Genomic DNA, 27043 nt, shown 5'->3' on the forward strand with positions numbered 1-27043 from the left:
CAATCACAAAATATAGGTTTAATTACTACTGTTAAAAATTAAAAAAAAAAAATTAGAAAAAAGAAACTACCAAGAAAACAAACGTAAGTACTTGAGTAAGTCTTGCTATTCTGAATAATGTAACATCTTTTCTAAATTGTATAAACACAGTAGAAGTTTTAGAACACACAGACACAAAGGAAAAGAAAGGCTAGTTCCTTGGGAATTACTATCCAGTATGATACAATTACTTCAGGATAACAGAAGCAGAACCTTCCTTACAATTAGATTTTAACAAATGATTTTGCCGCTAATAGAAATGGGGAATGTGTGAATGACAAGTTTTGGAGGGTGAAAGAAAAAAAATCGACTGAAGGTAAGCACTGGATACAGAACAGAGGTTTGCTTATTTTTCACAACCAAAAATAGCAAGTTAAACTATCTGTACAAATAAAGCTTGATACTAAGTATGCAAACAGAAGCATAAACATTTGTAACTAATCACCCCCATGAAAGACTGGGTTAACACTTCCAACACGGTATTGCTACTAGTGGACATACAAGGCAGAAATTTCTAAAATACTGTTACACAGATGAGTAATGTTAGTATAAACTCTTTATTTACATTAAAATCTGTTTCAGTTTGCTGGTGTGACCAAACCTTAGAAGGTAATCCCTAAGGGTAAATCAGAATGTAAGAGCAGATATTTAGATACCAGGTAAAGGCTCAATTCGATGCAATCATAAACCTTCAAGATATTTTTCTAAAGTCACTGAAACCATTTTAGGTGGTGTTCTGGTGGTCAGCTAAAAGTGAACCATAAACCACTAGTAGTTTTTATCCTTGCCATGATAATTTTCTGCACTGAATGGAAACACCATGAGTAGAGACACATTTTAAGTAGTAGAAGATTGACGTTCTGTCATGCTATATGATTTTATAAAAAATCATAATAGACCCTCTCACTGTTAAAAGTTGTAGAGGAACTTTATAATAAATTCTTAAATATATTTCTGTGATGTCTAGCAATTGAATAAACTTGAAAGAACTAAAATTTTGCTAGTAACTGTCTATTTTACACAAGGAAATATATATGTATTTACACAAACTGAACTGAACTCCCTTCTCCACAAATAAGACTTCTAAACAGAAAAAAGTTCACAAAGGACTATAGAATGTGACTGGACACTTAACAACTAGACTACCTGGTTGAAATCAGATTTCAGTCCTCTGTCATTCTCAGAGTTTTTCTAATGCCTTTTGCAAAAAGTACAAGTAATGTGATTAAGTTTTATTTAGATTCCTTATTGAGGATAAATTTTGTTATAAATTCTACACTCACTCACTGAGCATAGAACTCATTGTTACTGAACATGAAAGTTAGGTTTTTTTCATGTGACCTAACTTTTTTTCCTCTACCAACTATAAACTCCAAAATAACATTTTCTGTCAGAGATAATATGGACAAAAATTGTGTGCTGAACAGAAAGTTTTGAAACTGCTTAAAATGCACCTACTGTTTAAACCAAACAAGTTTAACAAGTATAAATTTATACTGCGAGTCCTTAGTGGTCATATATGAATAACTAAACATTTCTTTTTTGTAAACCTCAGCAACTATATTCACACATCAAGAGTTGTCAGTGAGCTCAGTCTTAAACTACACCTTTTTAAAGAAAGTATTTTAAAGAGAACAATGAAGAATCCAAGTAAAAAAGTGTTAGGTTTTTAAATCTATTTTAAGAAATTAAAAATGGAAAGGTTAAGAATTTACTAAATCCTTATTTCCCTAATTGTGATATTAACAAAAATTTCTCACAAAATGTATAAAACAGCATAAACATTCGATAGATACACTAATATTAGTCATTCTTTCACGTGATTAGCATTTGTTGGGAAAACAAATGGCCAAAGCGCTTAATTTTCATTTAGAATGGAATAATCTGGCCTAACTGACCAATAATTAAAGAAAATAGTAGAGGATACAAGTATTCAAAATTTTACACGAATAAGGAGGGTTTGTTATTTTGTCTGCTAAAGATTTTTACCTCAACTTTAAATCTTCCTAAAATGCCAACATCCCAAAATAAAATTTAGTATCACCTGACTGTAGACTGAATAAACCTTCAACATCAATCCTTAGCACCTCAAATAATGACACAAAGTCATAACACATTTTTTTTCATGTAAGGACCAAGCAGTTTTAAGAACACTCTAAATGGCCTCAAAGCATTCTCAAACTTACATGAAAATTTGAGTACACATAATACTTCCAAAGAGTAGGACTGTTTTAAGATTCTCTTTGGATTCTAAGAATAACCATTTTGTTCATTTTTAAATAAATTATTATACAAAAATAAACAATTGAGGATGTTTTTTGTTTTCAGTTTACCCAGGCAAAGGCCTTTGTGTTGCGCAGGCAAAGGCAACCACAATGTACACACAGGCTAGATTGTAACCTGTCCGCACAGAACAAATCAAGAGCGAGCAAGCCAAAAGGGACAAACGAAGCCTCCAATCTGATTTAAGCTCTTGTAACTATGGCTCCTAGGGCAGCTTATTCCTGCCATCTAGGTCTAAGATTGTGGGGCGCAGTTCCAAACCTACCAAAAATGGAAGCCAAGGGCATAAGCTGGCAGGCAGGCAAAAAGATCTTTTGACAGGAATCACTCCATGAGTTAGGGAAGTGGATGAAAGTGAAGGGAATATAATGAAGATTCTAGAGTAAAGGCAGTGGCAGGATTAAGGAGAAGCCTTAGGAAGGGTTCTCACACTTCTAAAGTATACATGTTAACTGGGTGAGGACAAAAGTACAGTCCCCAGATTCAAATGAAATTTTAAATAATTATACGAGTGCCTACAGGCCAGAGTTAAATCCCTAGCAGTACTGTTAATATCAGATGTTATCAAGAGTGAGCTGGAAACAGATTTTGTTTGTGCCTTTCCACAGACATTGAAGTCAAAGGAAGAAATTGCACCTACAACTAAGAACTAAGAGGCCAAAATACCACCTTCATAAACCTTTGACCATAAATTTCCAAATTTGTGCTCTCATTTAGTTGAAGTTGCATTTATCCTAATTTACTGACATTTTTGTTTAAGCATGCCTACATTTTAAAAAATGGTGATTAGTTTTGAAATTTAAGATAAAACTTCTAGAACCTTCACCAAGATTACTATTAAAACCCTTAGTATAAAAGATTTCTGTGATCCTTACAATTGATGGAAACCCTACTACTTTCACATTTTTAAATTTATATTTTCTGAAATATTAATGGTCAGATATCCCCAACTGCTAAAGAAAATATAGTATGATCTGGTTTCCCAAAATCGAAACATGGTTAATAAAAATAAAAAAAATTGTATTTACACAAAATAGCCTGAAAAATTAAAAAGAACGGTGAATCCTAGGTCCTACAGGGGAGGGAAAAGCGGCATCATAAATAAGTTCAAATTGAAAATTTGGAGTTTTTGTCCTGTGCCCCATGCTATTTATTAACTGCCATATTTTAAAAACAACAATTACGTTACAAAGAAGAGGATCTATCATCCGCTTTTCTTCCTCATTCAGGTCAGCTTGGCTTTCTTCTTCGCAGGTCCTTTGTGCCCTTTGGCCTTTCTTCTTAAATTCCGCCTGTCGACCACAGGCACTTCCACTTCTATCTCCTCTGAGCTGCTATCCACAGTCTTCTCTGTTGATTGTGTCAACTGATCCAGTTGCTCAGAAGATGCTTCAGACTGCTCCTCTGACTGGTTCTTCTGTCCTGCATTCTGTGAAAATGGCACATCTTCAAGTTCAACCTCTATTAAAGAGCTCTGAGGAAGAGCTGGAGATGTCTCCTGGGGCTCGGCTACCCCCTCCTCACCCTGGTCTTCCAATGAGGCAGTAGTGTTGGGTGATACATTTTCAGGAATTGATTCTTCAGCAAATTCAGTTATCACGGAGTTTGGAAAACCACTGTCGGACCGTTCTTCATTTGGGATAGTAGCCACATTGTCTGAACTCCCAAAATGTGCTTTCTTTCTTGAAACTAGAAGCAGCCTCTCTTCAGTGTGCCCCTTGTCATCAGATGGGCCTTCATCTAGCAACATTTCTGAGTCAGTTACATGTGAAATCTAAAAACAAAAAACCGGTGAACAGCTTTTGCAATATAGTTCTTACATAAATTATTCTCAGACACTAATATGCAATGACCCTGAACCACATTTTAAAGAATTCAGTACTCACTACTTTTGTTAATCATGTGCACATATTCTGAATACAGCTCAATTTCTTCGAAACTGTCTTACATGATAATTTGGATTCATTAAGTTCTTGCTTTAAAGATGCAATAAAAGTAATGATTTTACCTCAAAACGTACTTAAGGCACAAACTTTATGTCAAGGTTCTTCAAAACCATGAATCAACTCAGTTTTTAGTTTCCTGGTGTTACTGGAGCCAGACCGAGAATCCTGGGACTTGACACTGTGCTACCCCACTGAGTTTGACTATTAGGTGAAAGGTGAGGGCAGCGAAAATTTTATTCATGTAATTATGTGAGACACTAATAAAATAATGCTATACAAGAGTTCTTTACTCTTAAATTGGAATATTCAAAAGTAGAAATTAAATTTCCTTTTTGATGTGGCACCTATATATATACAATGGAATATTACTCAGCCATAAAAAAAGAACGAAATCTTGCCATTTGCAACAACATGGATGAACTTAGAGGGGATTATGCTTAGTGAAATAAGTCAGACAGAGAAAGACAAAAACCATATGATCTCATTTATATGTGGAATCTAAAAAACAAAACAAAATGAAAACAGACTCAGATAAAAAGAATAAATGGGTGGTTGCCAGAAGGGAGGGAGTGAGGGGATTGAAAGAGGTAGGGGATTAAGAGGTACAAACTTCCAGTTACAAAATAAACCACGGGGATGTAATATATAGCATAAGGAATATGGTCAACAATATTGTAATAACTTTATATGGGGAACAGATGGTTACTGGACTTACAGTGGTGATCATTTCATAATGTATGCAAAATCAAATCACTATGTAGTACACATGAAACTAATATAATATTGTACATCAACTATATTTCAATAAAAATAAATAATTAAATTTCTTTTAAAATATTCCATCAAGTTTTCCCCACTAATCTAATCTGTCTCCCTAATTAAAACAAATTAAAATGACAGTACTGGTCACAGATTATGTAAGCAATAGGTATTCAAATATTTGGTAAATAATGCTTTACCCATTTTTCTAAGCATTTCCTAAATCTACAAAGTGAAACTCATTTTGTTACCGTAAGTCAGACGAATGAAGTTACAAAGATTTGAATTTAAAAAACATTACTGATTGCATCTTCTTAAAACACCCAATGTAGTAAAATTTATTTTTCCTGAAGGATGGTACATGTTAAAGTAGAGGAAAATATATATCCTGCACTGCCCTAGCCAAGTCACCAACACTGGACACTATAACTATAAAAAATTAGGATATTTTTCCATTACCTTATCCTGTGCAACAGCCTCAGGAGATTTTGAAGATTCTACCACCAGTGGAACAAGATTCGTAGAGTCTTCACTGGAATTAAAAGACTGCAATTTTAATTCTTCACCTAAAACTTCACCAGTGGAGTCCTCCTCTTCTGTTATAAGTGAAGTCTTAAGAGTATCATCCATTATCTCACCATTCATAGGCTCTGATTCAGATTCCTACACAATCGAGGGCAAAAAAAGTCAGGACAAAATTACAGATTAACTTACTTGTCATACAAGGTGGATCCATTCTCAGTCGCCCTGTCATGCACCAGGACTCAAGATACATTCTACCACATTACAGGACACAGGTTAAGGAACAGCAGAGTCAGTAAGAGAAAAGAATCCATAAGCACCCCAATTTCCCTCTGTTCTCATGGAGAAAAGACAGGACCAGGATGCTCTATGGACCCAGTGTGGGTCTGAGATTCAGTGAAGAGACCCTGCCTCCTTCTTCTTCTTCCTCCATATAGGCAGTGACAGGAAGAACCTTTTCAGTAAAAAGCCACAAGAGAAAGTCTAGATTTGGTGCCAGCTCTTTACAGAACATCAGCTGTTCAGCACTCGGAACCCTTGGGGCCCCTGGGAAGTCACAGTTTAGCATGCCAGGGGGAGGAAGCACTAGCAGTCCCGTGGGAAGCTGAGTTTGGGTACAGCTTCTTGCTGGGAGCAGAGAGCCCTCAATCTTAGCGAGCTCATTCTCCTGTCAACAAAGGGTCATCTTTGAACAATCCTGCTCCTTAAATCACATTAAAATATGGAAAAGCGATTTGATAACACTAAGTCTCCAATTTCTGAAACTCTTCCTCCAAGGTTTATCAATTTACATGACTTTCATTAACATCTAATATTTCTAACTAATCCTAATGACATTCTAATAATTAGAGATCATTTTATTTAATTATCATTTTAAAAATTCGAACACCGGGCTTCCCTGGTGGCGCAGTGGTGAAGAATCTGCCTGCCAATGCAAGGGACACGGGTTCGAGCCCTGGTCAAGGAGGATCCCACATGCTGCTGAGCGGATAGGCCTGTGCACAACTCTGAGCCTGCGCTCTAGAGCCCACAAGCCGCAACTACTGAGCCTGTGTGCCACAACTACTGAGCCCCCATGCTTAGAGCCCATGCTCCGCAGCAAGAGAAGCCGCTGTAATGAGAAGCCCACGCACTGCAATGAAGAGTAGCCCCCGCTCACCGCAACTAGAGAAAGTCCACTAACAGCAACAAAGACCCAATGCAGCCAAAAATAAAATAAAATAAATTTAAAATAAATTAATTAACTAAAAATAAAATAAAAATTAGAACACTGATGCACTCAAATTTTAAGAAATAGACCTGGCTGGATTATATAGAACCCCTGAAATCATATAATGAATGTTTTCCTAAGGGATACTGAAATCAGAGACTTAGAAAAATTAATCTGGCCAGAGAGTATAAAGAATAAACTGCACACAGAAGGTAATTATAATAAAACTCACAAAAGAACCAACTACGGTATGACAAATGTTCAAAGGAAGAAAATGAGAAAGATATAGCAAAAGTTTTTATAAAAAAACAGAATTTTGGTGAGTAACTACAAGTGAGAAGCAACAGAAGAGAAAAACTCAGTCCTTCAAGTTCTAGGTTTGGGAACAGAATGAAAAATAAGAAATAGGAAAAAAGGCTCAATAGAGAAGTGATAGGAAAGAGCAGAGATGTTAAAATTTAAGATGATAAAAGACATCTGTCTAAACAGAAATATTCAGAAGGCAAGTAATACTGAAGTCTGGATCAATATTGAAAGTCTGGAGTTACTGGTCATCCCCACAGAGATGACCATTCAGCCATTAGACTAGATGCATTTTCAAAAGAGAAGCATGAACAAAAGAGCAGAAAGTCAAGAAGTGAGTCTTCTAGAATGTCCACAAATACAGGGAAAAAAAGAGGAAGCAGGGCTTCCCTGGTGGCGCAGTGGTTGAGAATCTGCCTGCCAATGCAGGGGACACGGGTTCGAGCCCTGGTCTGGGAAGATCCCACATGCCGCGGAGCAACTAAGCCTGTGAGCCACAATTGCTGAGCCTGCGTGTCTGGAGCCTGTGCTCCACAACAAGAGAGGCCGCGACAGTGAGAGGCCCGCGCACCGCGATGAAGAGTGGCCCCCGTTTGCCGCAACTGGAGAAAGCCCTCGCACAGAAACGAAGACCCAACACATCAATCAATCAATCAATCAATCAATAAATAAATAAAATTAAAAAAAAAAAAAAGAGGAAGCAGAAGAGTCAAAAAGCAAATAAATAAAACCAAAACAAAACTTCAGAGAGAGGAAAACCAAGAAACCAGAACACAATAGTGTTATAAAGCCAGGGAACTAGAGAATCCGGAGGAAGACAGAGTAGTCAACCTAGGTAAGGAAAGCCACCAGAATTGAGTGAAAGTGTCACTGGTGACCTACAAGAGTAGGTACTCACATGTATTGTTGGACAAAAGAAACAGGTTACATGAAGTATGTACAGTATAATCTTAAGTTTTTTAAAAAAAAAACCCACACAAATATACATTCCCGTAGACATCTAGAAGCATATAAATCCCTTTTTTTAAATATGTGTTTGTTTTCCTCATTTTTACAAGAAGAGAAAAAATGCCATTTAAAAATACAATTTCATGAAGTAGAGGAAACAGGAGCTAAATTGGAGCAAGTTAAGGAAATAAAATCAGTAACGCAGTTTCACTTGCTTAGCTCCTGGCTGGACTTGACAAACAGGTAAAAGATTTTTAAAGAAACTTAAGTATGTTTGAAAGAAGAAATAAAGAATCTGTAAGAGAGGAAAAGATTGAAGATATTAAAGAAAAAGGATAGGAAATAGAGAAGACGAAAAAAGAAATGAAGCCAGATAAAGAGTTTTTTACTCAGTCACAAAGGATTTTCCTGCTTGTTTTCTAGTGGTAAAAAAAATGAATTTAGTTATTTTTCTAGGAATTTGTAAATCAACTGTAGTCAAATACATATATATTTTCTGGACAACTAATTCTATCCTTCTAACCAAAATAGGGGTGCAATTTAGGGCTTGTTGGACATTAAGGCATTCTAACTGGTTTTATAAGGTAGACCTCTTATAGTCACATCATTGTGTCACTTCTTAAGTATGTTTAATTCTACAAATTAATTTGTATTTTAAATACAATGAGGGACATTACTAACTAAACATCCTCTATTTTATCTTTGCAATACGTCAAACTTTATAAACTCAGTTTGAAATATAAAATACTTGTAACTTTATCCTCTACTACCTGACCTTGCTTTAGACATATATGCTCTCTTTTTTTTAATTTATTTTGGCTGTGTTGGGCCTTCGTTGCTACGCACGGGCTTTCTCTAGTTGCAGCAAGCAGGGGCTACTCTTCATTGCGATGCGCAGGCTTCTCATTGCGATGGCTTCTCTTGTTGCAGAGCACGGGCTCTAGGCTCGCGGGCTTCAGTAGTTGCGGCACATGGGCTCAGTAGTTGTGGCTCGCGGGCCCTAGAGCGCAGGCTCAGTAGTGTGGCACGCGGGCTTAGCTGCTCCGTGGCATGTGGGATATTCCCAGACCAGGACTCGAACCCGTGTCCCCTGCATTGGCAGGCGGATTCTTAATCACTGAGCCACCAGGGAAGTCCCGACATATATGCTTTTTAACATTAAATACAATTTCTACTAAGAGTCTAAAATACATCGTTATGCTTTTCTAACAATATATGACTAAGAAAGTTAAATTTTACTTCCATTCATTTTATTTAGTAAGTGAATCTCCTACCTTTTCACCTTCTTGCTTGTCCAGGCCTGGCTGGGTTTCTGGTGCTGGTCGAACATTTTTATCACTACTTTCATCCTCAAATTCAATCACACTCTGTTCAGGTTCTTCTTCCAAGAATTCTTCTGAGCTCTCTGATGTTCGTGCAGTAGACTCCAATCTACAAAAACAAAGAAAAACATTCTTACTTGTTTTATTAAAGATGAATATAAAATTTCAGGAATCCGTTAATAAAGTAACACTTTAGAGAATCAACTAAGTGTTGTTCAGACAACAACTTCAAATTTTACAGGTCCAAAACCAACCTCTTCATCTTCTTACAAGTTTGTTCTCTTTCCTACCTTGTTCTCCAGTTCGATCACCACCTTTTCAATTATGTAAACTAGACTTTTCTTTTACTCTATCTATATTGATTGGATCTTATTCTCCTAGAATGAGCATACATCTCAGCTTACCTGGAACAGTCCAGTTTTCAACTTTTGCCCCAGCACTGGCATAATTATGGGCATCCCTCATTTTATTGCACTTTGTTTTACTGCATTTTGAAGATACTATGTTTTTACTAATTGGAGGTTTGTGGCAATCCTGTGCTATGCAAGTCCATTGAAGCCATTTCTCCAGCAGTATCTGCTCACTTCATGTCTGTGTCACGTTTCGGTAATTCCCACAATACTTTGAACTTTTTTTTTTATTATATTTGTTACAGTGATCTGTGATTAGTGATGGTTGATGTTACAATTTTAATTGTTTCCAGGTGCCACAGGCTACACTCAAATAAGATGACAAACTTTTTTTTTAATGAATTTTTTTAATTGGAGTATAGTTTACTTACAATGTAGCGTTAGTTTCTGCTGTACAGAAAAGTGAGTTGGTTATACATATACTTATGTCCACTCTTAAGACAGCAAACTTAACTGATAAATGTTGTGTGTGTTCTGACTATTGCAACTGATTGGCCATTCCCCATCTCTCTCCCTCTCTTTAGGCCTCCCTATTCCCTGAGACACAACAATATTTAAATTAGGCCAATTAATAACCCTGCAATGGCTCTAAGTGTTCAAATGAAAGGAAGAGTCACATGTCTCTCACTTTAAATCAAAAGCTAGAGACGATTAAACTTAGTGAGAAAGGCACGTTGAAAGCTGAGATACGTAGAAAGCTATGTGTGTCTCTTGTGCCAAATAGTTAGCCAAGCTGTGAATACAAAGCAAAAGTTCTTGAAAAAAATTAACGGTGCTACTCTAAGTGAACACACCAGTGATAAGACGGCAAAACAGCCTTATTGCCGATATGGAGAAAAAGTTTTAGTGGTCTGGATAGAAGATCAAACCAGCCACAACATTCCCTTAAGCCAAAGCCTAATCCAGAATAAGGCCCTAACTCTCTTCAATTCTATGAAGGCTGAAAGAGGTAAGGCTGCTACAGAAAAAGAGTCTGAAGCTAGCAGAGGTTGGTTCATGAGGTTTAAGGAAAGAAGCTCTCTCCATAAGAGTGCCAGGTGAAGTAGCTACTGCTGATGTAGAAGCTGTATCAAGTTATCCAGAAGATCTAGCTAAGATAATGAATGAAGGTGGCTACACTAAACAGATTTTCAATGCAGACAAAAAACCCTACTGGAACAAGATGTCATCTAGGACTTTCAGAGCTAGAGAAGAGAAGCCAATTCCTGGCTTAAAGTTTCAAAGGACATCCAAAATATATAAACAGCTCATGCAGCTCAATATTAAAAAAAACAAACAACCCAATCAAAAAATGGGCAGAAGACCTAAATAGACATTTCTTCAAAGAAGACATACAGATGGCCAAGAGGCACGTGAAAAGCTGCTCATGTGCTCACTAATTATTAGAGAAATGCAAATCAAAACTACAATGAGGTAGCACCTCATACCGGTTAGAATGGGCATCATCAGAAAATCTACAAACAACAAATGCTGGAGGGGGTGTGGAGAAAAGGGAACCCTCTTGCACTGCTGGTGGGAATGTAAATTGATACAGCCACTATGGAGAACAGTATGGAGGTTCCTTAAAAAACTAAAAATTGAATTACCATATAACCCAGCAATCCCACTACTGGGCATATACCCAGAGAAAACCATAATTAAAAAAGACACATGCACCCCAATGTTCACTGCAGCACTATTTACAATAGCCAGGTCATGGAAGCAACCTAAATGCCCATTGACAGATGAATGGATAAAGAAGATGTGGTATATATACACAATGGAATATTACTCAGCCATAAAAAGGAACAAAACTGGGTCATTTGTAGAGACGTGGATGGATCTAGAGACTGTCATACAGAGTGTAGTAAGTCAGAAAGAGAAAAACAAATATTGTATATTAACGCATATATGTGGAATCTAGAAAAATGGTACAGAGGAACTGGCTTGCAAGGCAGAAATAGAGACACAGATGTAGAGAACAAACGTATGGACACCAAGGGGGTAAGCGGGGGGTGGGGGGTGGCAGGGGGGGATGAATTGGGCAATTGGGATTGACATGTATACACTGATGTGTATAAAATGGATGACTAATAAGAACCTGCTGTATATAAATAAATAAATAAATGTAGCACAGCCACAGATGTATCCACCCACTTTAAAAAAAAAAAAAGTTTCAAAGGACAAGCTGACTCTCTCGCTAGGTGCTAATGCAGCTGGTGACTTGAAGTTGAAGCCAGTGCTCATTTACCATTCTGAAAATCCTAGGGCCCTTAAGAATTATGCTAAATCTACTCCCTTGTCCTCCATAAATGGAACAACAAAGCCTGGATGACAGCACACCTGTTGACAACATGGTTTACTGAATATTTTAAGCCCACTGTTAAGACCTATTCCTCAGGAAAAAAAAATTCCTTTCAAAATGTGACTGCTCATTGACAATGTATCTGGTCACCCAAGAGCTCTCTGATGGAGATGTACAATGAAATTCATGTTGTTTTCATACCTGCTAACACACCATCCATTCTGCAGCCCATGGATCAAGGAAGCATTTCGACTTTGAAGTCTTATTATTTAAGAATTACAGTTCATAAGGCTATAGTTGCCACAGATAGAGATTCCTCTGATGGCTGTGGGCAAAGTCAATTGAAAACCTTCTGAAAAAGATTCACCATTCTAGATGCCACTATGAACATTCATGATTCATGGGAAGAGGTCTAATATCAACATTACCAGGAGTTTGGAAGAAGTTGATTCAAACCCTCATGGATGACTTTGAGGGGTTCAAGACTTCAGTGGAGGAGGTCACTGCCGATGTGGTAGAAATAGCAAGAGAATCAGAATTAGAAGTGGAGCCTGAAGATGTGACTGAATTGCTGCAATCTCAAGATAAAACTTTAATGGATGAGGAGTTGCTTATTGTGTATGAGCAAAGAGAGTGATTTCTTGAGATGGAATCCACTCCTGCTAAAAATGCTGTGAAGACTGTTGAAATGACAAAGGATTTAGACTATGACATAAACTTAGTAGACGAAGCCACATCAGGGTTTCAGAGGACTGACTCCAATTTTGAAAGAATTTCTACTGTGGGTAAAATGCTATCAAACAGCATCACATGCTACAGAGAAATCGTTAGTGAAAGGAAGAAGTCAGCCAATCTATGTGGCAAAGTTCATGGCTGTCTTATTTAGGAAAAGGCCACAGTCACCCCAACCTTCAGCAATCACCACCCTGATCAGTCATCAGCCACCAACACTGAGGCGAGACCCTCCACCAGCAAAAACATTACGACTCATTGAAGGCTCAGATGACAGCATTTTTTTTAACCAATAAAGCATTTTAAAATTAAGCTATGTACTTTTTTTGTTAAACATAATGCTATCGCACACTTAACAGACTACAGGATAGTGTAAAAAACTTTTTATGTGCACTAGCAAACAAAAATGTTTGATTTATTGTGATGGTCACTTTATTGCGGTAGTCTGGAACTGAACCTACAACATCTCTGAGGTATGCGTGTATTAATAATGCCCCTTTCATTCTCAAAAATTTCAGTTTGGACAATAAATGATATAGTTTAGTTCTACCTGTGAAATGCCTTTCAAACAAATCCGTAACTTTATTCCCATTCTCATCTTCCTACTTCAGGCCCAATTCTCTCTGGACGCTGTAACTTCTTCCCAACTCATGTTCAGACTTGCAATATATACATTCTTTAGTAAGGTTTTCAGAGCTATGTTTCTTTTTTTTTTTGCCTGCATCCCATGGCACGCAAGATCTTAGTTCCCTGAAGAGGGATCGAACCCATGCCCCCTGAAGTGGAAGCTCAGGGTCTTAACCACTGGACCGCTCGGTAAGTCACCAGAGTTATGTTTCTAATACACATATCTGTACCAGTGACAGTCCGGCTCAGAAAATTCTGATGGTTCTCTATGGCTTGGAGAATAAAGCATACCTCCTTTCAAAGCCTAACATGACCAGACCCTTATATTTTTACCTCCTACTCGATGCTACCACTTACCTATACATCAGTTTTCCTTACCAACACTCCTCCCAGCTTTGTGCCTTTGCTCACGTTACTCCTGCTGTCTAGAACTGCACAGTGCAATACAGTAGCCATGAGACACTTGTCATTATTTACAGTAATTAAAACTGAGTGAAGGGCTTCCCTGGTGGCGCAGTGGTTGAGAATCTGCCTGCCAATACAGGGGACACGGGTTCGAGCCCTGGTCTGGGAAGATCCCACATGCCACGGAGCAACTAGGCCCGTGAGCCACAACTACTGAGCCTGCGCGTCTGGAGCCTATGCTCCGCAACAAGAGAGGCCGCAATAGTGAGAGGCCCACGCACCGTGATGAAGAGTGGCCCCCGCTTGCCGCAACTAGAGAAAGCCCTCGCACAGAAACGAAGACCCAACACAGCCAAAAAAATAAATATTAAAAAAAAAAAAAAAAAGAAAAATATTATTTAAAAAAAAAAAACAAAAAACTGAGTGAAATTAAAAACTCAGCTCCTCAGTTGCACTAGCCACACTTCAAGTGCTCGGTGATGAGCAAACTGAGTGGTGGCTGCCATGCTGGACAGGGAAGGGCAGACAAAGAACATGTCCACCATGACAGAAGGTTCTCTGAACAGCCCTGGTGTAGACCAGGGGTCAGCAAACTTTTCCTTTAGCTTTTCTGAGTCACATGGTCTCTGAACAACTACTCAACTCCACCAGCGTAAAGCAAAAGCAACCATAATAAACATGTGAACTAACAAGCACAGATGTGTTACAATAAAATTTTATTTACAACAATAGGTGGTGGGCCAGATCTGGCCTATAGACCATAGTTTGTAGACCCTCGAACTAGAAAAGAAAGTCTTCTTTCCCAACTCTGCTTGTTGAGTTTCTACTTATCTTTGAAGCCCTGGCACAAATACCAAATTTCTCAATCCCCTCAATTAGAATCAATCACACCCTCCTTTGCATCCAGAGCACTTTGCACTTCTATTATTATATCACAATCCACCTTGCAGTGCTCTGAACCTGTGTCACAGGTACAGATACGTGTATCGGAAACTAATAGACAGTCGATTCTTCAACGGCAAAGATGAAGTTTTGTTCTTCATAGTGTCTGAGCACTTAAGCATTTAGTCTCACTGTTACTATTTTATGAAAAGCAAAAAAAATTCCACAATAATTCTGAGATGTTCAATTTAAAATGTACTGTTACATTCCCTTCTAAAAAGGGTATTACAACAAAATGTTGCTCAGTGAAAAAAACTATAATTATCTAACCCCATTACTCTTTTCACAAGTTAAATATTTGCTTAAATTTGACTTTAAAGTGATGAATTTTTCATTAAAATATAACATTTACATAATTATCCAAATTTAAAGTTACATACATAATGAAATTAGCAGAGCTACAGAATTCTCTACCTGAGTAGAATAATTTCACAACTAAAATGACAACACTATGAATGGTTGACTCAGGAACAGTTAGCAGGACTATCAGAGCAAAAGCCTAATTTAACTATAATATTGAAAATCTTGCTTTCTTTAAGATTCAAAGGAAGATGGAGAATAAGGTTTTGATCCAAGTGTTCTGTTGATTCAGCTGGCTATTAAGTTTCTGGAGGAGTTGACAATGCCATTTATGGCTATCACTAATTTGTTATATTCTATAACCCAGTAAAATGAATTAGTTATAAAGTAAAATTGAGGGTTTTTTTTTTTTTTTTATAAAGTACAGAAAAAGTTTATTGGAACTCTCTTGAATACATTTTAAAGTATAGCTCAATATTTCCAAATAAAGTAGGCTGGAGGAGCGGGAGGGGCTCTCCCACCTGGAGACAGGACTGGTCCCAGCCCTGTCCCGGGGGTGCTGTGCAGGTCCGTCTAGGGCTCATACCTTTCATGAGGGTTTTTTAAATTGACTAAACCTCAGCATTGCTAAAAACCATAGCTACTGTCAAATTCAAAGTTGACAATAATGACTCATTTGGGATAATATAATCACTAGAATATTCTCCTGGATTTTCACACAAGAGACTAAATCATGAGTTTATTCCACTCTCTTACTAGCAATTTCTCCCTATACCACTGTCAAAGTGACACTTACCAAGTGTAATCAATAATCTTGTGGAAGAACTCAAACACAAAGTTCTACACCAAGGTCATTTATTACACAAACAATATAATAAACTTCACCTTAAAAACTAAATACTAATAATATGAAAATAAGAATAAACAAAATAACGAGAGTAAAATAAACAATACTTCACTTGTTCACTGAAGCTGTAGGTGAAGTCTGGGGAGTCTTTTCATCTTCCCCTTGAGAACTACTAAATTCAGAATCCTGAAACCGTTTTCCAATCTTTGGCCGCTTTAAATGACTACTTCGAGTACGAGTGGAAACAGATGTTTTATCGTGACCTGAGAAAAAAACGGCAAAACTATAATTGATTGATTATGTATTCAAAGGATTACCTATTAAAATACACAGAAATGCAAGAACTACGCTAGTTTACCTAAATCCCCAACATTACACACTTCCTCTCTGTCACTTCAGGTTAAGAAACCATGTCAGTGTCTTTTTCTAAATTATGAAATAACCTTGTCAGTATTCATCCCTCAAATTTCTATTACCTTGAGCTTTTTGCAAAGTGTTTCTGCATTTTCACTTAGACCCTCTTCCAATAATCTTGGGAAATAAACAAGGTAGACATTATTGTCCCTATTTTACAGGTAAGGAAATGAAAACAAGAGAGGCAAAATAGCTTACCTAACTGTTCACACAGCAAAATCAGTGGTAAAAGAACCCAGATCTAGATTTTAGGGCTGGAGAAGTCTTCACTTTACTCTAAGGGACACACACACAGACACAGACACAGACACAGACACTTAATTCTAACTGTCTCAAACACTTACTAATAGACAAGCTGAATTTCTTACCTTCAGAAGTACTTGCAAAGGCATCTTTTAGAGAATCAATCTAAAACAGAGATACAGATTAAAACCACAAGTTTTAGATCCTTTCTTCTCCCTATGGATCTACTTCATACAGTTACAAAGAAAATCTTTTTAAAAGTTTTTCAAATAGCACCTTTTGTACTCACTATTCATCAACTAAGAAACTCACTTAGAAAGTAAAAAGGCTGTATTATAGCCTCAGTTTATTATGAGCTTAAGAACTTATGGGGCTTCCCTGGTGGCGCAGTGGTTGAGAATCTGCCTGCCAATGCAGGGGACATGGGTTCGAGCCCTGGTCTGGGAAGATCCCACATGCCACGGAGCAACTGGGCCCGTGAGCCACACAATTACTGAGCCTGCGCGTCTGGAGCCTGTGCTCCGCAACAAGAGAGGCCGCGATGGTGAGAGGCCCGCGCACCGCGATGAAGAGTGGTCCCCACTTGCCGCAACTAGAGAAAGCCCTCGCACAGAAGCAAAGACTCAACACAGTCATAAATAAATAAATAAATAAAAGAACGTGAATTTCTTTAAAAAAAAAAAAAAAGAACTTATGAAGCCATCTAATATGCTACAGTGATATACACGGGCTTTCTGAATGTTCTGTTCTTGGCTCCCTTCTCTTCTCAGTCCACTTCCTCCTTCTATGTAACTGTATCTACCACCTTTACTTCAACAGCTATTTGCTGATGAATCCAAATATACAATTTAATCTCCCCAACTTTTTTCCTGATTTCCAAATGATGAATCCAAATATACAATTTAATCTCCCCAACATTTTTCCCGATTTTCAAAGCTCTATTTCCAGTGAAATCTCTCCAGCGGATACTCCACCAATTTCACATCCAAACTGTCCCAAACTGAAATCTTAAATTTCCCCAATATTATCCTCTATCTTGATTAATGGCAATAACAATTCAGTATGCCATTCCAACCAAAATCCTGTGAGGCAGTAATGCCTTCCTCTTGTCCCTCATTCAATCAATCACAAAGCCTGTCAATTTTGACTCTGAGGAATCTCTCAAAACTGCCCCCTCTTTTGTACTACCAATGCTTTAATTCAAGCATTTATCATCTTTATCATGAAGGTGTACACCTTATATATGTACAATTTTTGTCAATTATACCTTAATAAAGCTAAAAAAATTATGTAGTTAAAATAAACAAAACCACTTCCCCATATGGTTACTGATAAAAAAAATAAAATAAAATAGTTTACTATGAGAAATATTTTCCTTGAATTAATTAAAATATTAAAGTAATATAAGGAATATGAATTTCTAAAATAAAAAAAGTCTAATTTATATTGCCAACCTTATAATATGGTGAAATTTTAATATGTTCTCATTAAAATGACACATTTTAAATTATATGGCTTAATATAAAAGTAGATCATTGCTCTCACATGTATGAGAAGAGTAGATTTTTCTACTTTCCCTGGTTTTATGATATCTGACCAGGACTAAAATGAATCTGAATATAGCTGAGGAATTTGGAATGCAGTATAACAGAACTGGGGCTTATTCTGAAGTCTGAAATTCCAAAGGTAGAAATAAAACACAAAAAAACTGAACTCCTTATATATAGTTACTGTATCAATATTATTTATATTATCCTTAAAAATGTTTTAAAAAACTTTTACTCAAATAGTCAACGTTCATGCTAAGACAGGAGAAAAGAGGCACAAATAATTCCCCAAAGCACTTGTGTCTCTGAAATGTACATGCATTTACATAGACATATTCAACACTCACTAAAAATATATTCAGATACCCGTGTACAAAACAAATATGACTGTATTAAAAGCCACCACAACAAAACACTGCATAAAAATAGACCTCTAGGATCCCATCAATGAACCTGCATTTTAAGTAATATCAAGTAGTTTCTAGAAAAGTACCTGGTAAGTCCTCTGGAATTCAGTAATGGGACCTGCCCTTCTACTTTCAGGTTACCTAGTATTTGCAAAGTATATTACATTCTACAAAGACCTAACATATATAGCCTCAGACTTCCCAAAATAACTTCATAACCTTTGACCTACTACTAATTCCACTTCCACAAATTTATCTGTGCAAGGAAATAATTACATTTGCACAAAGATTCATGTATAAATGCATTCATGGCTGGGTCACTTATAAATATAAAAAACAAGTATAAATGTTAAGGAAACAAATGCTGATATTTATATATAATAGAATAGTGTACTATTTAACAATGATTTAAAACAGTAATGACATAGAAAATGCTTACAATATTATGTTAATGGAGAAAAGCAGTTAGAAGCAGCATAAAAGAATAAAAACAAAAATGAAACATATGCAGATACATGTTTCGTAATATATATTAAGTACATATACAAAATGTTAGTTGCTACATCTAAGGTAATGGAATTATAGCTTTTTATTTTCTTCTATATTATTTTGTGTATTCCAAATTATTTTTCAAAGAAAATTAAATCTTAGAAACCAACTAACAGAAAATGCCAAGTAACTAACACAACAGAAGTTACGTAAGTCTGTTGAATGAACAATAACATTAAAAAAGTTAAATATTAGCTGAACCTCTTTTTTAAAAACAGCAAAATTATTATTTCCTACAGTAAACAACAGTGTACCTACAGTTAGCTGCATCTCACTAGACAGACTGTCTTCAGCTCCTGCTTCATAGTCTGGAACAGATGCAAGACCATATTCTCCAGACACAGGTCTTTTAGCTTCATTTTGAGAAACTGCTGTGTGTAAAAGAATTTTTAAAATTGTAAACCAGTTAGTATCTGCTTTTAATTGTAACACTCTTTGTACTCATTTTTACAAAGCCCTAAAGAAGGGTGTTGAAAATCCAAGTGTGGGATATCCCCTTCACCAATATCTTATAATGAAGCCTTGCAATTGTAAAGAGTCTTAAACAGTTATCTGTATTGAGTGACTTCAAGGGGAGACGCATGAAACTGCGTACTACCTTTGATCCACTGATGCCTATTCTATGCTGTTTGAGTAAACTGTGTTTATTTCTTATCCACCAATTCCTACTGGACTACTGGGCTACATTCTCCTGGACTACTCCAGGTCCTCTGACTATTAGCGACTCAAATGTTTACATATAACAAAAATTCAAGTTTAGAAAAGGAGGTCTGTTACTAGAGAGATCACATTACAATACACCACTACTCTGGACTATAAGACACAACCATCATCAGGCACTGCTTTTTTAAGCTGGACTTGTGTTCAAATTGAAAACATTCTTACCCGTAATTTTAAATGTTTCTCTTTGTAATGCTCTGGTGATTGGTATTCTCTGGTACCAGTGTCCAACACCTTCAACTTCCCAAAGCAGTTCATGGTCTCCTGGATATTTTTCAAAGTACTGGTTGCAAGCTGAAAAACACATTGAAAGTTTTCTAGAAATCCCCAAAATCAAATGTTTGGGCAAACAGAAGATGGAAAGTAAGCTGCCCAAGTCACTTAATGGGGCTAGCGTAACTTTGATACCAAAAACAGCAAGGAAACTCAAGAAAATTATATAGCAGTCTCATTTATGAATAAACAAGGATAAAGATGATAAACCTCACTAGTTGCCAAGGAAATATAAGATGAAACAGCAAGATTCCATTTTCACACCCATCAGATAATAACAAGCATCAGAAAAATAAGGGAAACGGAAACTCCCACACTGCTGGTGTGAGAACAATTTTAAAGTGCTTAAGCAAGTTGAAGAAAAATATTTTATGATCCAATTCTACTTCTAGGTATATACTGTAATGACTTATACATATGCGGAAGAAGGCATCTATAATGATGATTACAGGACTGTTTTAGGGGGTACAACTTTGGTGCCCATCATTAGAGGATATATGAATAAATTATACTGTGTATACAATAAAATACTATACAGCAACTACAACTAATAAACTACAGCTACATATAATCAACGTTGATAAATCTAAAAAAAAAGTCAGTGAAAAAACAAGTCAATATTACCTACAAAAGGATGTCATTTTATAAGTTTAAAAACACGTTAAACAAAATGATGCAGCATCTAGAAAAAACAAAATAATGCCATTTGCAGTGACATGGATGGACCTAGAGATTGTTATACTGAGTGAAATAAGACAGAGAAAGACATCATATGATACTGCTTATATGTGGAGTCTAAAAAAAAGGTACAAATGAACTTATTTACAGAACAGAAATAAAGTCACAGATGTAGATAACAAACTTATGGCTACCAAGGGGGAAAGGGGTGGGGGGACGGATAAACTGGGAGACTGGGTAGTGTACACTACCAGTAGTGTAGTAGTGTACACTACTATATATAAAATAGATAATAAGAACATAATGTATAGCACAGGGAACTCTACTCAGTACTCTGTAATGACCTAAATGGGGAAAACAATCTAAAAAAGAGTGGGTATATGTGTAACTGACTCACTTTGCTGTACAGCAGAAATGAACACAACATTGTAAATCAACTATACTCCAATAAAAATTAATTAAAAAAATAAAAAATAATAATTTTAAAATAATTTTAAAAATGATGCAGCCTCTGTGGAAAATAGTTTGACAATTCTTCAAAAAGTTAAACATAGAATTATAACCCAGCAATTCCACTCTTAGGTTTATATCCAAAAGAACTGGAAGCAGGGACTCAGATATCTGCACACCCATGTCCACAGCACCATTATTCATAGAAACACAGAAAGGTAGAAACAACCCAAGCATCCATCAATAGATAAATGGATAAACAAAATGTCATATTCACACAATAAAAATCTACTCACCCATAAGAAGGAATGAAATTTTGATATATGCTACAAAAAGGATGGAACTTAAACATTATGCTATGTGAAATAAGGCAAAAAAGGGCAAATATTGTATGAATCCACTTATGTGAGGTACCCAGAATATGCAAATTCATGACAGACAGCAGAAAAGAAGTTAGAGAATGAGGGGAGAGGAGAAGGGGGATTATTGTTTGAAGGGTATGGAGTTTAGATTGGGGACGATGAAAAAGTTTTGGGTATAGACAGTGATGATGGGGACATAGTATTGGGAATGTGGTTAATGCCACTGAATTGTACCCCTACAAATGGTTAAAATGATAAATATTATGTATATTTTATGACCAAAAACTGTTGAGGAGACACTGCTCTGGGAAAGACCCCCGATGTTCTCCTTACTTACTGCAAGTGGTAAGTTCTCCCACTCTTTGGCTTGGTGTGTCTTCTGGCTCAACAACCACCAAGAGGCGAACCCAGTTTCCGGGCAACACCTCTAATAGGGCAAATGAGGGGAACTTCAGTGCTATTTAAATTATATTTTGGGAAGTGTGAAAATCTAAAGTAACTGTTTAAATATGAATATATACAAAATAAATCTAAAATTATTATTTTTAAAAACTGTTTAAATTTTTTTAAATAAAAAAGCACATGAAATAATGCTTTATAGTGTTTATAGACATAGACTTATGTGTGAAAACATGGGCAGGAAGGATATACACCAACTTGAGGAACACAATTATCTCTGGGGAGGAAAGAAGAAAGGGGAATGGGATTAGGGAGGGGTCCAAAGAAAACATCAACTGTATCTACGTTTTGTTTAGGTCTCCCAAAAAATAAATGAAAACAAATATGGCAAAATCTTAACATTTGTTAATCTGGACGCTGGATATGTGGACACAAGGATACCATTTGCTCACTTTTTCCCCACATATTTGACAATATTTCTCATGTTTTCTGGTTGTAGTTCCTATACCTACTAGGAAGGGAAAAGCTGGAGAAAACCAACAGGCCACACTGAGTCCTTTGCCTGAATTAAAATAACTAAAATAGCAGAGGATACCTTACATAATACATAAGCACCTATAATTCATTTGGTATTCAATTTATTTAACATGAGAATCCTAAAAAAGGGTAATAAGAGAGTCTGCCTGCAGTAGATGTGCTTGCATTCCTCCCCAAATTTAGTAAAGCAATAATTAGACTTTGAGAGGAAAATCCATTTTCACATTATCCAAGGGTATACAGGGTTCATTCCATTCTCATGTATGGGTCTAGAGAGAAGCTGTGATTCAAGATGGACATGCAACACGTGGCTCTTGTTTTATGGATTTTTGGTATTAAAAGGGGGGAAAGAAACTTAGAACAAAAATATTTTTTCAGTGGAAATAAATATCTGACGTTAGGTTAAAATCAATGGTAAATTATATTTTATGAAAGTTTTCTAATAAATTACTTTCCAGGTTAAATATTACTTCATTAAGAAAAGAGTAGTGCTATGGACTTTACACAAATGCAAATATAAATCCACTAACTGCTTTTAAAACACCACAACACAATATATCTACACAATGAAATACTAAACAGCATTAAAAAAGAATAAATAGAGCTACATGAATCCACAGGAATGAATCTCATAATCATAAAGATGAATAGAAAAAGCAAACTACAGAAGAATTCATACAGTACATATTATTTATATAAAGTTTTTTATTTTTATTTTTTATTTTTTTGCTGCACTGCACAGCTTGTGTGATCTCAGTTCCCCAACCAGGGACTGAACCCCGGGCCCTCGGCAGTGAAAGCACAAAGTCCTAACTACTGGACTGCCAGGGAATCCCCTAAACTTTTTAAATACGTAAAACAATATGACATTGTTGGAAGATGTATACATATATATTAAAAGTCTAAGAAATGCATGGGGAAAATAAATGCCAAATTGAGGATAGTGCTTATTTCAGGGAAGCGGGTAAGCTAACTGGATAGGACAGAAGTTCAACTTATATTGGCAATGATCCACTTCTCGTGGATGGTACATGCTGGATGATACATGAGTATTTGTTACCTTATTCTTTATATTTTTTTGTGTATCTGAAATTTCTTTTTTTTTTTTAATTAAAAAGCTACCACAGACAAATAACCCAAAGAAAGAATGGTTAAAGGATCTAAATAGACATTCTTCCAAAGGAGATACATAAATGACCAATAAGCACATGAAAAGATGCTCAACATCAAATGCAAATCAAAACTACAATGAGATGCCACTCCACATCCACTGAGATGGCTCTAATAAAAAAGACAAATAATAATGAGTGTTGGCGAGGATATGGAGAAATTGCAACTCTCACACAATGTTTATGAGAACGTAAAATGGTGCGGTTGCTTTGGGAAACAGTTTGGCAGTTCCTCAAAAGGTTATGACCAAGCAACTTCATCCATGCCTAGGTATATACACCAGAGTAATGTTCACACAAAAACTACACAAATGTTCAAAGTAGCACTATTCTTAATATCTAAAAAGTGGAAACAATCCTAAAGTCCATCAACTGATGATGGATAAACAAAATGTGGCATATCCACACAAGGGAATATTCTTCAGCCATTAAAAAAAAAAATGGGGCTTCCCTGGTGGCGCAGTGGTTGAGAATCTGCCTGCTAATGCAGGGCACACGGGTTCGAGCCCTGGTCTGGGAAGATCCCACATGCCGCAGAGCAGCTGGGCCCGTGAGCCACAATTACTGAGCCTGTGCGTCTGGAGCCTGTGCTCCGCAACAAGAGAGGCCGCGATGGTGAGAGGCCCGCGCACCGCGATGAAGAGTGGCCCCCACTTGCCGCAAATAGAGAAAGCCCTCGCACAGAAACGAAGACCCAACACAGCCACAAATAAATAAATAAATTAAAAAAAAAAAAAAAAAATGAAGCACTGATTCATGCTACAACATGGATGAACCTTGAAAACATTTATGCAAAATGAAAGAAGCTAGACACAAAGGGCTTACAATATAATTATATCATACAATTCCATTCATATGAAATGTCCAGAACAGGTAAATCCATAAACACAGAAAATAGATTAGTGGTTGATTGTTAGAGGATAAAGGAATGGGGGAATAGAAGAGTGACTGCTAATTGGTACAGGTTTTCTTTTTGGCATGATGAGAATGTCCTGGAATTAAGACAGTGGTTATGGTTGCATAGCTGTGAATATAATAAAAAACCACTGAATTGTACACTTTAAGAGGGTGAATTTTATGGTATGTGAATTATATTTCAACTTTTTAAAAAAGTTACCACACCCCCAAAATGCCATTTATGTGGAGGTAAGGGCACATTTGCAAAATTAAGCCCTAGAGAGCCAAGGAATATAATTTACTTAATATTGATATATGCACATTTAAAATATCCCACAGAAACAAGTCGGAAGTGACACTGAGACAAGTTTAACTTTCTAAAAACTTAATCCAATTACCTATGTACATGAGAGAGGTCAGTGGATACCGCAAGCCAAGTGCATCTTCTGTAAAGGAATCAACAAAGTCCTCCAGCATATGAAGCCCAAAGTCTTTGCCTCTATATTTCTTTCTTACGAACATTGTATCAAGAACTGGCAGTTGGTAGCTTTGGGTAAGAAACGAGGCACATATGCTTCCTGCAGTCATAAAACAGAAATCCAACAATTTTTCACATTTAAAAGGCCACATATGTATATACATTTAGAGAACATGAGTTAAATCTAAAATTGGTTAGTTTTTCTTACATCAAGAAGAATGTTAAAGACACGCATAAGTTTTATAATATAAAATGCTTTCCAGCTATTACATATCATAATGTATACGAGACGATGAGAAGAGCTATTTATTTTACGTTTGCCAACAGTATCTCATACAAGAAAAACAACTATTACCATTTGATGAACTATATACTAGAATACATATCACTGTCCATAGACTTGCACAGCTTTAAAACTCATCAACTATTAAATTTTCAAATTTAAAGAGTATTTGGTGATTGTATATAGTTTATATTATAATACACGAAGTATCTAATTCCAACCTTAGTACGTGAATATTCATCTTTTCCCTTTACTTTTTGCCTAATGATTAGTCTCATTTGTATCTATTTAATGATGGCAAAGAAGTGAATGAGTTCTCCAAATTTTTAAGGACTATGGATTAGGACTAAATGGAAACATCTGTTTTAGAAATGGCTAAGTCAGCAATCTTTCTGCTGTGAATATACATTTTAAAATATCTTGTACGTTTACGGTTTAACAGGAGAAATGTTTGTAGTAGTAATTAAATATGCCTCTCCTTGTTACATTACAGAGCTATACTGATTTGTCTTTTAAGAACCCTGATTTGGGTTTTGACCCTCCAAATAGATGTGTAAGCTCCTATAATGTATCTTAAGATAGTTTATAAGTTGAGGGCATCATGGTGGGGCGGCCCACTTTCTATTAATTTTAGTATTAATTCATAGTTAGCTATCAGTCAACATTCTAGTTTTTTGTGCCTCAAGTAAAACAATCTATTATTCTCAGTTACATTATTCACATGATTTTGGATAATTATAATAACGTAGTTCAAGAAAGAAACAAAATTTCAGGTAACAAACACCTCACAAATTAACTTTTACCAATCATATCATTTGATGAGATGGTCAATATAACAAGGCTTTTTTTAGTTCAACCAAATAATGAATTACTTATGATTAAATTGGAGAACTTCAATAACTTTTTGCAATAGACTCTAAGACTATCAACTAATTTAAATTCAGAATAGTTAACGCACATTGCTACGTACTTAGATCTTAACTGCTGACATTCAGTTCGCATACTGCTAAGGGTCAAAATGTCTTACATAGTGATTTAGTTAACAATATTGTTATTATATACTTTAAATTTACTAAAAAGGTAGATCTTAAGCATTAGCACCTCAAGAAAAAAAAAAGAAAGAAAATGGTAACCATATGAGGCAATAAATATATTAATTATCTTGATTTTGGTGAATATTTCACAACGTACATCAGATCATCAAGTTGTACACATTAAACGTATACAACTACAAATTATCAATTACATTCAATAAAGCCAAAATAAATAAATAAATTTTTAAAGAATCTAACAGGTAGTCTCACCAACAAGCTACTGTGACCATTATTAGTTTTTAATGCCTTAAAATCAGGGTTTTCTCATAGTAACTGCTGGAAGTGATAATGAAATCGAAGGAGACATTACTTTATAAGTAGCAGTAATTCAAAGGACAAAGCAAAAATGAGAAGAGAAAGCACTACCTATAGTTCTCAATACCATCTGAGGATCTGTTGCTATTTACTATTGTGCGTGCCTCAGAATACCAACTATATGAAGTGAATTTCCCACAAATTAACTTTTTTTTTCTGTTTTCACACAAGCATTCCTTTAAGTAGAGAAAAGGTAAAGTCCAGCATCTAATAGTGTTCAAATGGTCAACTTATGGAACTAATAGTGTTCACAAAGTTTAAAGTTCTACCATTTACTCACCATGTACATATTCATTTCAAAAAATCATGCTAATTCTCTTTTGCCTACACCTTCAATACTTATTTTTGT

At 36.1% G+C, this 27043-nt stretch overlaps 1 protein-coding gene across 4 annotated transcripts in view; it reads right to left on the reverse strand.

Moving 5' to 3' along the window:
- Positions 1–1824: 1824 nt before the first annotated feature.
- The window catches only part of FAM169A (family with sequence similarity 169 member A), a 63776-nt gene continuing 38557 nt past the window's right edge, over positions 1825–27043 (reverse strand). For 3 of the 4 annotated variants that reach the window (XM_068535520.1, XM_068535519.1, XM_068535518.1), the window contains exons 6-13: positions 24923–25102; positions 19925–20053; positions 19298–19410; positions 16662–16701; positions 15992–16142; positions 9285–9441; positions 5487–5690; positions 1825–4096 (exon numbers count right to left, since the gene is read on the reverse strand). In XM_068535520.1, the coding sequence (XP_068391621.1) occupies positions 3548–4096; positions 5487–5690; positions 9285–9441; positions 15992–16142; positions 16662–16701; positions 19298–19410; positions 19925–20053; positions 24923–25102 (1523 nt within the window). In that variant the 3' untranslated portion in view covers positions 1825–3547. The remainder of the gene's footprint in view (positions 4097–5486; positions 5691–9284; positions 9442–15991; positions 16143–16661; positions 16702–19297; positions 19411–19924; positions 20054–24922; positions 25103–27043) is intronic. The other variant, XM_068535521.1, reaches the window with a different exon arrangement.

This window comes from Eschrichtius robustus, chromosome 2 (assembly GCF_028021215.1).
Source record: "Eschrichtius robustus isolate mEscRob2 chromosome 2, mEscRob2.pri, whole genome shotgun sequence".
NCBI classification, from domain to species: Eukaryota; Metazoa; Chordata; class Mammalia; order Artiodactyla; family Eschrichtiidae; genus Eschrichtius; species Eschrichtius robustus.